The sequence below is a fragment of the Toxorhynchites rutilus genome, chromosome 1 (assembly GCF_029784135.1).
Source record: "Toxorhynchites rutilus septentrionalis strain SRP chromosome 1, ASM2978413v1, whole genome shotgun sequence".
Classification (NCBI taxonomy): domain Eukaryota; kingdom Metazoa; phylum Arthropoda; class Insecta; order Diptera; family Culicidae; genus Toxorhynchites; species Toxorhynchites rutilus.
Genome location: NC_073744.1, coordinates 41,093,908 through 41,105,800, shown reverse-complemented (window position 1 = coordinate 41,105,800; position 11,893 = coordinate 41,093,908). Strand labels below are relative to the sequence as shown.

General features: G+C 41.6%; 1 protein-coding gene across 5 annotated transcripts in view; it reads right to left on the bottom strand.

The window, feature by feature from the left end:
- The window catches only part of LOC129762268 (serine-rich adhesin for platelets), a 481,936-nt gene that overhangs the window by 16,719 nt on the left and 453,324 nt on the right, over window positions 1-11,893 (bottom strand). Inside the window, exons 9-12 of one of the 5 annotated variants that reach the window (XM_055760381.1) lie at window positions 10,693-10,895; window positions 10,434-10,617; window positions 7,638-10,337; window positions 7,389-7,570 (exon numbers count right to left, since the gene is read on the bottom strand). In XM_055760381.1, the coding sequence (XP_055616356.1) occupies window positions 7,389-7,570; window positions 7,638-10,337; window positions 10,434-10,617; window positions 10,693-10,895 (3,269 nt within the window). Of the gene's footprint in view, window positions 1-7,388; window positions 7,571-7,637; window positions 10,338-10,433; window positions 10,896-11,893 lie in introns of all 5 variants that reach the window. The other 4 variants (XM_055760379.1, XM_055760383.1, XM_055760380.1 and 1 more) reach the window with 4 other exon arrangements.

Genomic DNA, 11,893 nt, shown 5'->3' with positions numbered 1-11,893 from the left:
CTGGGGGAAGATCGACATGAATCGAGTGAAAAAAGAGAATAGGTTAATGGAGAATTTTATAAAATATTGCGACGCGATACGATGAGGAAGGGATGTTTGCTTGATTCGATAGTTTAGTGCACCTGCTAGCTTCTTAGTTTTTCGTGAATTGATTTCAAATCTGAGTAAATTACTTAAGAAGTTCATCTTTAGAATAATAAATGTAAAAAATGAGCATTTTTTGACGAATAACTACATATGTTGCCAGTAAAATAGTTAAATTTGAATTTGAATTGAATTTTTAGGTTCTTTCTAAAGATAAACATCGGAATCAGGGCCCAAAAAAGCAGCAAAAGCTACTTTTGTTCACGCCAACCCTGCATTTCAAAAATGACTGAATTTAGCATTTTTCCTGTTAATAACCTACCACATGGTGGTGAATCTACCTATTGCCAATCGTAGCAACCCTGGTGTGTGCAGAAGGGTATTGACAGCAGTGTTGGAAAAAATCATCTTCGCTAAGATCAAATGCATAGATTTTCGGGCTAGGTTGCATCGAAAACCTATATATTCCATACGAAAATTAAAATTACAGATCCAGGCAACCAGTGAATATGATCAAATGATCTTTTGTCCTTCAATATGTTTTGATGTTTATTTTTTCTACCCAGTGCAATTTTCATCTTGATTATCGGAAACGTCAGAACTGAATATCATTTCAGCCAAATGAATATCAGCTGTTGTTAACTTCTAACCTGAGGCTGCTGTGTGCGGTTGGGTTTTGCAGCTGCCGGATGCCGTATTCGGAAATACCTTATGAAATTCCCGATGTCGCTAATGGCTTGACGGTAGCTAAAACCACTCGTTGTATCCATTTTGCATATGCCGTTGCTACCGTCTCGCTAAACAAAATTTATTTTGAACTTAAATTCACTGCCAGAACGAATATCGTTTCGGATGTGATGAATATCAATTTGTTGCTTTTGATATCCAAAGTATAAATAACAGCGAAGTTATGAACTCCACTCAATATCGCATTCATTCATTATAGCAAATTTGTTCATGCAACAGCGATATGAACAAAATGAACTCGTTTGTTATTGTCATCAATATAATGAGGGCAGTGGGTTTCAAGCTGAAAAAAAGTCATTTGCACTGAAACAAAATCATATTCGTTACTCGTGAATATTTGTTGATACTCTAAGACACTGATTGACAGCGTTGATATGTAGCAGCCATGGCGAAAAAAGTGAAGCAACTATGCTCGATGTTTATTGAAACTGCCATATCCACCCCGAAGCAAATAAAGGGTGTACCGTTCAAAATCCGCCCAAACAAAAACTCGATTTTTTTTCTCAAAATTCGAGTTTTTATCCAATTATCGCCAAATTTTCAGGGAGTAAAAAAGAAACAATTAAAGTTAATTTTGGCATCATTCTTTTAATTCATTTCGCTTTCATATCCGAACGCGTGAACCTTGGCCTTAAACCCAGCCGCAATACATCAGAATCGACTGTTTTTTGCATATTAACTCATACTTTATTCATTTCTTCTACACAAATTTATTTTTTTGTTCATGTTTTGTCATCCCGATTTATTACATGAGTCTAAAAATAACAGGTAATGTCATGTCCTTCAAATACTGGTAAGCATTTGTATAATATATATGGTACAGCAATATAAGAATACGAGCGAACGAAACAAGAGGCACATTGCAAATAAGCACGCATTAATTTGCCACATATGTAAACTAGGGTGGCAATGGATGTATGAAAAAAATTTCATCATCGAATTTCAAAAACCGACCACGTACATTTTGTTTATTGGCCCAAAAAATGATCTGTGCAAAGTTTAAGCTCAATCGGACATGATTTAGGGGTGCCTCAAAGCGCTCAAAGTTTTGATATTTTCATCCTCGAAAATCTTCCAAGGGTAAAGGAAATTTAGAAAATCGATTTTTTTTTCAAATGCCAAATGACTTAAAAATGCATGAAAATGAGATCTAGTGTCATCTCGAAAAACATTTTGGGCTAAAATCGACCTTTTGGGACAGCCTGAGAGGCAATGAAGGTATGGAAAAAAATACTATCGAATTTAAAGAACCGACCATGTACATTTTGTTTATTGGCCCAAAAAGGGGGTTGGGTCCGAGACAGGACCGCAAAGTTTACGTAGGATTCCGTTAGGCTATCTGTTGATTTTGGAAATGTTTGAAGAATTACATCGTTAAACTCTTTGATAATGATTTGGTGGCCCTGAAAAGGGCCGTTTTGTTTGGTTGTTGGGAATTGTTTGTTCACTCCACCAGTGTTTACCGAGTGATGATGACAGAAGGATGGTAAACAGTCGTTGGATGGCGCGTATCAGATAAAAGATACCGAAGTGGAACGAGATATGATGAAAACCGCCCTCTGTGATCTTAAACGTGATGCCTCCTGGGTTATGTATGGATGGAATAAAGAAAACAAAAACTCACCAATGAGATAATTACCGATACCGAGCACAATTATCAATTTTTCTCATCAGTAAAAACATGTTACTTTATTATATAAAAAACATATTTGAAATGGAAAACGGTAAATTTCTATTCTAATTTTTACTTTCTGTGTGTTTATTCAACCCAATGCGGATTTTAATTGGACTAACAACAACTAATACTAAATGTAGAGCATATGGGAAATCACTTTTTCTAATATTTCTTCGCTTTTCCGATTTTTCTCGCCGCATAAACTTTTCTTGGGTGAAAATGAGCACAACAAAATAGATAGCTTAAACCAAACGACCCGTTCTCGAGCGGGAACACACCTTGGTTTTTATTTATGAAAATTGAAATAAATCATTTCATATTTCAAGTCATTTTTAACACAACTGCTAACATATACAATTTTACAATTACAGTTGTGCTAAATTTTTCACAATACACGATCGGTCATGGATATGGAATATCACGAAGCAACCAAACATTAAGGTTCCAAATTTAAATTTTATTTCCTACAATTAATCGTATCACTCACCTTACATACAATATAAAAATGCCCCCGACTTGCATATATTTGAAATGCCGATTTCCCCCAGGCAGCTTGGTTTTGATGTCTCTGTTAGGGAACACATTTCGGTAGGAACAAAAGTTCCCACTACTTTCATGTATTCGCAATGCCGATTTCCCCCAGGCAGCTGGGTTTTGATGTCTCTGTTAATCCTACGTCAAAAATGACATGTGCAGAATTTCAGCTCAATCGGACATGATTTAGGGGTACCTCAAAGAACTCAAAGTTTTGATTTTTTGGCCACTCAAACTAAGGTCGATTTTCGGCCAAAAATTTTTTTTTCGAGATAACACCAGATCTTGACGTTTCATGCATTTTTAAGTCATTTGGTATCGAAAAAAAATTCAATTTTCTAAATTTCCTTTACTTTGGAAGATTTTCGAGGATGAAAAAATCAAAACTATGAGCGCTTTGAGGCACCCCTAAATCATATCCGATTGAGCTGAAACTTTGCACAGATTTTTTTTTGGCCCAATAAACAAAATATACATGGTCGGTTTTTGAAATTTGACTTGGCCATTTTCGCTGCCACCCTAATGTACACGGCCCATATAGATCTTTTTTATACTCTCCTTTTTAATTTGAGAAAACACTTTCCAACTTAATTTTGTAATGAGGTGTAATATTATCACCTATTTACGCAACAGCACCAGTAGCTATGTGGATAGCGTGGTCGTGTAAATCAGCTTTGCATTCCAGTCGGCCTTGGTTCGATCCCCGTTGACGTCGTTTGGACTTTTTTGGGTGCAATCCCAAAAAAGATGAAAAAAAGAAAAAAGAAAGAGATGTCTGTTTGCATACATACAAACATTTTAAAGCGTTCGGGACAGATGAATTTATTTGCTCATTTGACGCTTCAAGACACGAAAAGGCATGGTTTCTGCCGAAAATGAAATGTTTTCTGGCAACGCTAGTTTTGGTGTACATTCTTCTTCACAGTATTTTTCTATTAGGCGCAGCTCCGGAGTGTTTGGGGTGTTCAAATCTTTCGGTATAAAATCGACATCATTTGCCTTATTCCACTCTAGAGCACGTCCTTCGTGTAGTGGCATGATGCCGAATCCGACCAGAAGCGCGCCGGACCATCGAGAGCTCTCAGGAGATGGAGAAGCCGCTTTTGGAGACACTCTCTCGAATACACCTGTCCATTCATGGTGCTAGCGGTAACAAAAGGTGTACTCCGCTTTCCGCAAGCACAAATCCCTTGCCAAATTAAGAAATTCTTGGCGAACTTCAAAATCTTCTATGTCCGGAGGTTCGCGAGAACATCCAACTTATCTATGGCAGTCACATATAGGTTTCCTGGACATCTAGCAGCAGTGTGGTTTCGTTAACTTCTGGTCGTACAACTTCCGGGCACGGCTTTTTGCGATCGTATTCTATTTCTCGTCATGGTTTGGGGACCTCTAGACCTTGAACGTCTAGCTCGAATTTTGGTGTTGGAATTTTACCTTACTTTTTTGTTCCGAATATTCGCTTCCGGTCATAAGTCAGACGTTCTCCGAACCGTTTTATGATACAAGAAACCGTGGAATTCGCGATTCCCGATCTTTCCGGCAAAGCGCAACGTCGTGGTCATAATGGATGATTAAACCCACTTCATGCTGCACGGCGACCTTACGACCTCCACCAACGACAACGTCAAACATGTCTCCCCCACCGAGTTCCTGAAGAAGATTCTTCTGTAGCTGGGGATTAGCGAGAAGGGAATGTCCAAGTCGCTGTTCTCTCCATCAGGGCTTACGGTAAACGGGGGATAAACAGTGCGAAGTGTCTGCCGGAAGTAGCCACCTTCATCAAAAAGGATTGTATCATATCAAGAGACCATTAGAGCAGACGATCCAGTTGAAGATAAACGTTGTACGGAAGACCGCCAAGAATGCGCCCAAGCGCTTTCGCTATGTTATAGGAAATCGCATCTTCACTGTGGAAATTCGGCTAGTTCAATGCATGCTTTGCTCCCGTATAAATTGGTAGTATTTTTGGAGAGCTCCGTATTCAAAGAAACTTTTTGGGCGATATGTTGTGACACGCTGCATTTAGCAGGTTCGTTTACTTTAAGCATTAAGGGAGTATTCTAGTCTAGAAATATGAAAAAAAACGATTTTTTTCTTCGTATTTCTGAAGTTTGGACATTCAAGAATATAACCTAGAGAGGACTTCTAAAAAATCCCACGATTTTCCAAGTTATAGCCATTTTAGTGAGGCTCATCAAGTAAGGCCTTGACTCAAAACTACAAACGCGTTTTCCTTAAAACTAGCTTTTTCAAGCTGACGTACACGATCAACGGATCAACTAAATGGTATGATAACCATTTCATACAAAAGATAAAATGTCCAAGAGGTATATGATTGTTACTTATTGATTCCGAAAATTGTGTCAATAGTTAAAAAATAGCCTTGAAAGCAGGTTATTGAAATCACACAAATCCGTATATAAGCTGGCGCCCGCTCGGAAGCCCATTTAATTGTTATTGTGATGTGAGATAAGAATGGTAACGCTCACACGCGTATGTATTATGTCCTTCCCTCCCAATTCCATTTCTTTTCTACAGCCGGACTGAACGGAGTCGCATTGTTTGGTGAAAACAGAAGTTCTATTATCAAATGTTCACGATTGCCGCTATCGACCGATGATTTCAATTGTCTGGGATTGGGGAGGGGGTATCATTTGCGCTGGGTATTTCCGAGGAGGAATCGATCCCACCTTCGAACGTTTATAATTTTTTTCCGGTTAAACGAAGTGGTATGATAATCACTTTTTTCGAAAGATGAAGTGGCTTGGAGTTATATACTTGTTCACCTTGCGGTTATATCACAGATATAACCCACTTCTAATTTTATTAAATCAATTCACTCCACCAGTTTGTAACTATTCTCATTTTGAATATCTTTTTTCTTTTAGTTCTTGTTGTGTTGTTAAAAAATAAATAACCGAATAATGAAATAGTAAATATATTCTTTGTTTTATTTGTTCAGAGCTCAAAAAAAGTCCGAAATTCGTGCCTCTATACTAAAATACCCCCTAAAGTTTAAGTTATTCCAACGATTTTAGATTTTTTTTTGTAATTTTGCCGATCATGACAGGAGCGAGAATTAAACGGGATAATGGGAAACCACCTCGAACCGAAATATTTCGTTTTTTTAATATAGCAAGGTAAAAATAGATATTTTTTATTTTAAGTACGGATTGGGACGACCGTACGATGAAACTGTAGAATAAAAGTGTATAAACGTGGATCGAGACCACCGCAAAAACGGGTACGGCTCGGGACGACCGTGCGGTGTGAAAATGGATGTAAAAATATTTGCGGTTCGGGACGACCGTATGAAAAAATGATAATGATAAGAGTGCGGATCGGGACGGCCGTGTTGTGTAACAATGGAAGTAAAATTATTTGCGAATCGGGACGACCGCGCAGAATTTTTTATTATTTTTTTAAATTTTTTTCAATAAAATCTCAAACTACAATCAAAATTACACTCTAGCAAATCTTCAGAAAGAATATGACATCAATGGTTTACAAATGGCTGCTTTTTATCTTAACAGTAACAAAGCAGGTTCAGTTATCGAATGATTACTTGTACTAACAATCCGAAGCTAATGCAGGCGCATATCTCATCAGGCAAAAATCTCTTCCTACACTTCGATCAATCGCACTTCGCTTGATCAAAATATTATATGTGTTAGTAAGTTAGGTCGTAGTATAGAGAAGAACTTTTTTTTCTCGCTACAAAGGCGCTATTAAATAATGGGGACGCATCACATAAACACACTGACATAAGAAGCGGCAAAGTCATTTCACTATTGTTGTTTTTGCTGTGGTTGCTGTTTTATTTAGTTGTAATAGTAATTGTTTCTGCTGTTATTGTTGTTGATTATGCTGTTCAAACGTGCTTCACTACCAAACACTGAAATAGAGTCTAGGAACAGGAGAGGATTTCGTTTGTTGTTCTCAATTTTACTGTGTGAATGTAGTGTTTATGTAAGAGTGTACGAGCATTTTCAACTACACCGGATGGCATGGAACTGAAAAAATAGAACAACTACTCGGATGTGCCGAGCACATGTACACAATCATAGTCGATAGAAACACATAACTGAGTCTGTTTTCAGGTCACTTTGTATGGGTATGGAGTGTTTTTGTAATTTATATTCATGTTTGCAAAAGAAAGTTCTAAAAGAGAAAAAAAAAACAAAAAAGAAATCAAAAACCAAAAAACAAACAACGGAAACGCGCAACTGCAAAGTAAAACCAATCGATTCTCTTCTTGTTATGTATGTCTCAATTCGTGTACTTTTTATGCGTGTATGTGTGTGTGTTTGTTTCTAATAACGGACATTTACTGGGGTGATCTTACTTGCCGCACACCTTGCAGGGATAATCATCCTTTGTCGGTATGTGGTTAGGGTTAATAGGGTTACCAACGGCGGTAGTATTCAAGAAATTACCATTTTGAATAGTGCCGTTGAGGTGCGTCGTGGAACGCCCGATACAGTGGATGCGGATGTGACCATGCAGGGCGGCCTTCGAGGAGAAGCTCTGTCCGTAAAACGAAACATTTATTGAAGCGATCCCGGTTGGGTACTGACTTGAACATTCTACTCACCGCTGAACAGTCGGGAACCTCACAAACGTGCGGCCTTACATCGCTGCCGCCACCATTGGCAGAGTTCGACTGCTGGCCGAGTTTGATCTTACTGCTTGTGTATCCCATGTGATCCACCAGCAGATCATCCGTGTTCGCGTTCAGGTTGATGAATTTCAACGAGTTGTCACCATGTTGCAGGAGGTGGGTCGTTTTATAATCTACGCACAGCTTTTTCCAGAAATAGTACAGCTGGACGCAGTCACTGGAGCATTTTCCCGGCAGCAACTCGGTAGTTATTCGGAAGAAGTCTTTTCCGTACAGTTCAAGCCCACGAATGAACTGTTCCATTTCGGTGGGTGTCCACCGACGATGAATGCTAGTGGGTGGAGTTTGTAGCAAGTTCAGGATAGCAATGTGAACTTCACCTTGGGCTTCGAGGAGGAATTTCAAAGCGTTCTCCTCTGAGTGACATCCCAAAGGAACGGCCGACGAACGGGAGAGTTCGACGAAGCGTGTGATCTGGCTGTCATTTTGGGAGATTATCGGATCCCAGAACTGTTGATCCAACAGTTGATTGGAATTGTGATAACTGGGTCGATTGCACTCAGGAATGATCGCTTGGTAATCGTATCCAAGATTGATTCGCGGTCGAATCGGAAGTGGTGGTTCACTGAAGATATCCGACGTGTCATCTACGGTGGAATCGGATGCGGAGCTAGATTGGCTCGCCAAGGTGGATGCGATCATGGAGTAAATGCCGGGTGCCACCCGATCCGGATTCAGCATCGGCTGTGGAGTGTAATGTGTAACGGGAACTGTGGATGTAGATTTCCGCAGCTTGGAGTGAAAGATCGGTGACTTTCGGATCGGAACGGTCGGCAGCAATGAGGACCGTTTCCGTAGCAGTGCGTGCTGCAGCTTTGGGGAGCTACTGCTGCCGCTGCTACTGGTGGAAGAGATACTGCTCGGACTGAGAAACACGGAGTCACCGCTTTGGTTGTCTTTTGGAATTTGCTCGGTTTGTACGGTTAGTGGAATTTTATTCATATCACTTACTGTCGGCGATGCCGAAGCATCCGAATCAGTTTTGAGCTTTTTGGCACTTGGTGGCGAGAATGTGCCGTTGTTGTTGGCGCTGTGCGACTGTTGCGATGATTGATGACTTTGCTGTTGTTGTTGTTGCTGCTGCTGCTGCTGCTGTTCGAACAAGAACTTTTGATGCTGTCGGTGGGCGAAATCTTTTGGGGAAGAGGAAAGCAACGGATCATCCGAATTTGGCATCATTTGTGACTGTAGCGACGACAATCCATTCAGGTAGTACAGGTCGATGTCAGTCTCGGCGATTACGACATCTTCGTCGCCCGGAAGAACCTCATCTAGGGCTTCTTTTACCTCTTCTGCGCTAGACATGGTAGTGGAGAAGAACGCCTGGGCATCATCGAGGAAGTCCAAATTGATCTTGGAAGTCGAGTCCACCTCGTCCGATCTTGTGACAGAGGCGGACGATGGGTCAGATGATTTGTGGACGGAGGATTCTTCCACAAAAAAGCTGTCCTCGCTTTTAAACAACTCATGACAGTGGTCGTCTAGAATGTTCTTATTGCTGCGGAAGAGATCGTGATTCTCGTCAAGCAGTTCATTTTTGAGGGCAAGGATCTTCTCATCGGTAAGCTTAACATCTTTGGGGTCTGTTTTGAAGAAGCCATCATCGAGAAAGTTCGCGGAGGAGGTACGCTTGTCGTCGAAGAATGAGCTTGCATCGGAAAAGTGTCGAGAGTCGTCTAGGAATGGCGATGCTTGTGCCACAGGCTCGAGGGATGCTGGTGGCGTTGGGTACGATAGTGGTGATGGGAGAGGAGAGTTGGAGGCTTGACTCGTTGAGGGATCACTACTGTTGGCGGTACCACCGTAGAGTACAATGTCTTTGGAATGAAGAGCACTGAATTCGGCCAAACTTTCCGGCAGTGGCGAGTCCAGAACGGCTTGCAGCTGTCTCGAGGGGGTAAAATTCTGCTCGTTGATAGCAGTGTAGTCCGAAAGAGATGCTATTTCATCCAGCTGCTCGGTGGAGGAAGAATCCTGGAGCAACTGAATCGAGTCGACGGCCTGCAATAGCATGGTCGTATCGCTAACACTGTACACATCGTTATCACTAAAGAAGGCAGCAGCGCCGGTGGCATCAGTTGAGTAGGCTAGAGTGAACACGTCCGCACTGGCAGAAGGCGCTTGTGATATTGTGAGTGAGAGAGGGGTAGTGTCGGTGTTGGCCGTGGAGTTTCCGGTCGCTGTTGTAGTCGTAGTCGTCGTCAAGCTATTCGGAATGGACAGTGTGAGAGGTGGCGTAGACCCCGGAGTGGACGGTGCACTGCTTAGCACTACAGTGCGCGTGGTAGCCGCCGTTGCAACCGATTGAGTAGTAACCGTTAATTGAGCAGGATCAGAGCAGGCACGCTTCACTGCCACTTTGGTGCCTCGCTTCAGCAGTTCAATCAAAGTGGCGTCTTTAACTTCGTTAGCCCCGCCAGATGTGGTGAGAGTACCCCCGGCGTTGGCCATAATGGTTGCCTTCGGGTTGATGATTTGTGTCGTTCCGTTCTGCGATGAAACGATGGCTACCGTTCCTGGTTTGGGCGAAAGAAGCGCCTCACTGGCCTCCAACAGGCGTCGAGCGGTCAGCGGGGGAGCCGGTACCACGAACGAACCCTTCAACAACAGATTCTAAAGTTACCAAACGGGGAAGAATTGCATTAGAACACCAAACACCGAATGCATTCAGATGCAGAGAATGCGACACAAACTACAACCAGAGCCTACCTTCAGATCCTTGCTCCGTTTGTTGATGATTTTTTCCTCGATCAGGGCGCGCACTCCGATACTGGCGGTCTGCAATGGTGGCCCGGTGTGTTCCTTCTTATCACTTTTCTTCGTATCTTCCTTCTTAAAGAACCCCCCGTGGAGACGCATGTGTCCGTTTAGGGCGGGGATGTTCTTGAACTTTCTATAACACAAATTACAATTAACCGGTTTCTGGTTTTCGGCATTGGCCGCATTTCGGCCCGATTTTGATGATTGCCTCGATCTGGTGGTTGTGGTGGTGGTGGTGGTGCTGGCGGCCGCGGAGGTTGTATTCGAGGTGGAATTCGACGCTTCTGTTGCCCCATTACTGGATATTGACCGGGCTACTCCACCACTTCGGCTTTGGGAATTGGTGGACGAGGATGCCGTTGCTGCACTGGAAACTGTGTTGTTGGTCACTTTGTTCTGAGTCAGCTGGAGCTGTGAACGATATGGGAGAAATAAGAAGATGGCGAAAAGAGAATTAGAATTCACTGCGGCATCTTATCATTACGGAGGAATTGGAAATTTGCCTCATCCTAAAATGAATCGTTATCAGACAAGAATGGTAAAATTTACTGACTTTGGAGCAGGGTGAAAGTCGGCTGGTAATAATCGTCGTCACAATGAAAGTCATTCCCGTGGCAACACCCGCAGCGCCGTTTGTGAGGGGTGTGAGTGGGGCTGTTTGCGGTAAATTTAGTTCTCCTACCGTTTCACTTGTCAGTTGAGAGCAACAAAGGTATTATTCTACTGTGTGTCGAAAAGTGTTTTGCCTTCTATCCTCCCTCTCGATACCTTTCGCCCGACGTTGAAGTGGTTTTGTTTGGAAGTAAGCTGTAATGGTTGCTTTTACTAGTTCGCATCTAAAAGCTTCTGGGAATTACAAAATAGGATCTGGGAGTGTTTTTTCTTCCCCGGGAGTTTTGCTTTCCTGTCGTAATAAGCTCATTGTTGTAAAGGCTAGTTTCAAGGGTAGAACGGTGTTATTGCTGAGTTTGGGAAAGTTTTCCATCCCACTTCCTTTCGGAGGCAGAAATGGAAGCGGATTTAAAGTCTACTCCCGAGTTATGCATTCGAAGTTGTTTAAGGGGCTTTCTCCAATGCTTTTGAAGACTTTTCTAAAAATAGTGAGATTGGAAAGCACCACAAACCGATGTCACATCACATGCCTTGTTGTATCGAAACATTGATTATAGAGAATCAATTTAGGTGTTCCATCTGTAAAAATTACATTTGTTTTGATTGCCAAATAACAAACATATGAGTGTTATCCGAACACACGTTTTGTTTGAAGTTGTAATTTTATTCTGGGACAAAGAGTAGTTATGAAATTCTACGCGATATTCGTTTATAGTTGCTACTGATGAATATTACCTCACAGCATTAAAGCCATTGATAGTCAGACTTCTAAAAATTTAACCAGAATGCCACAATTT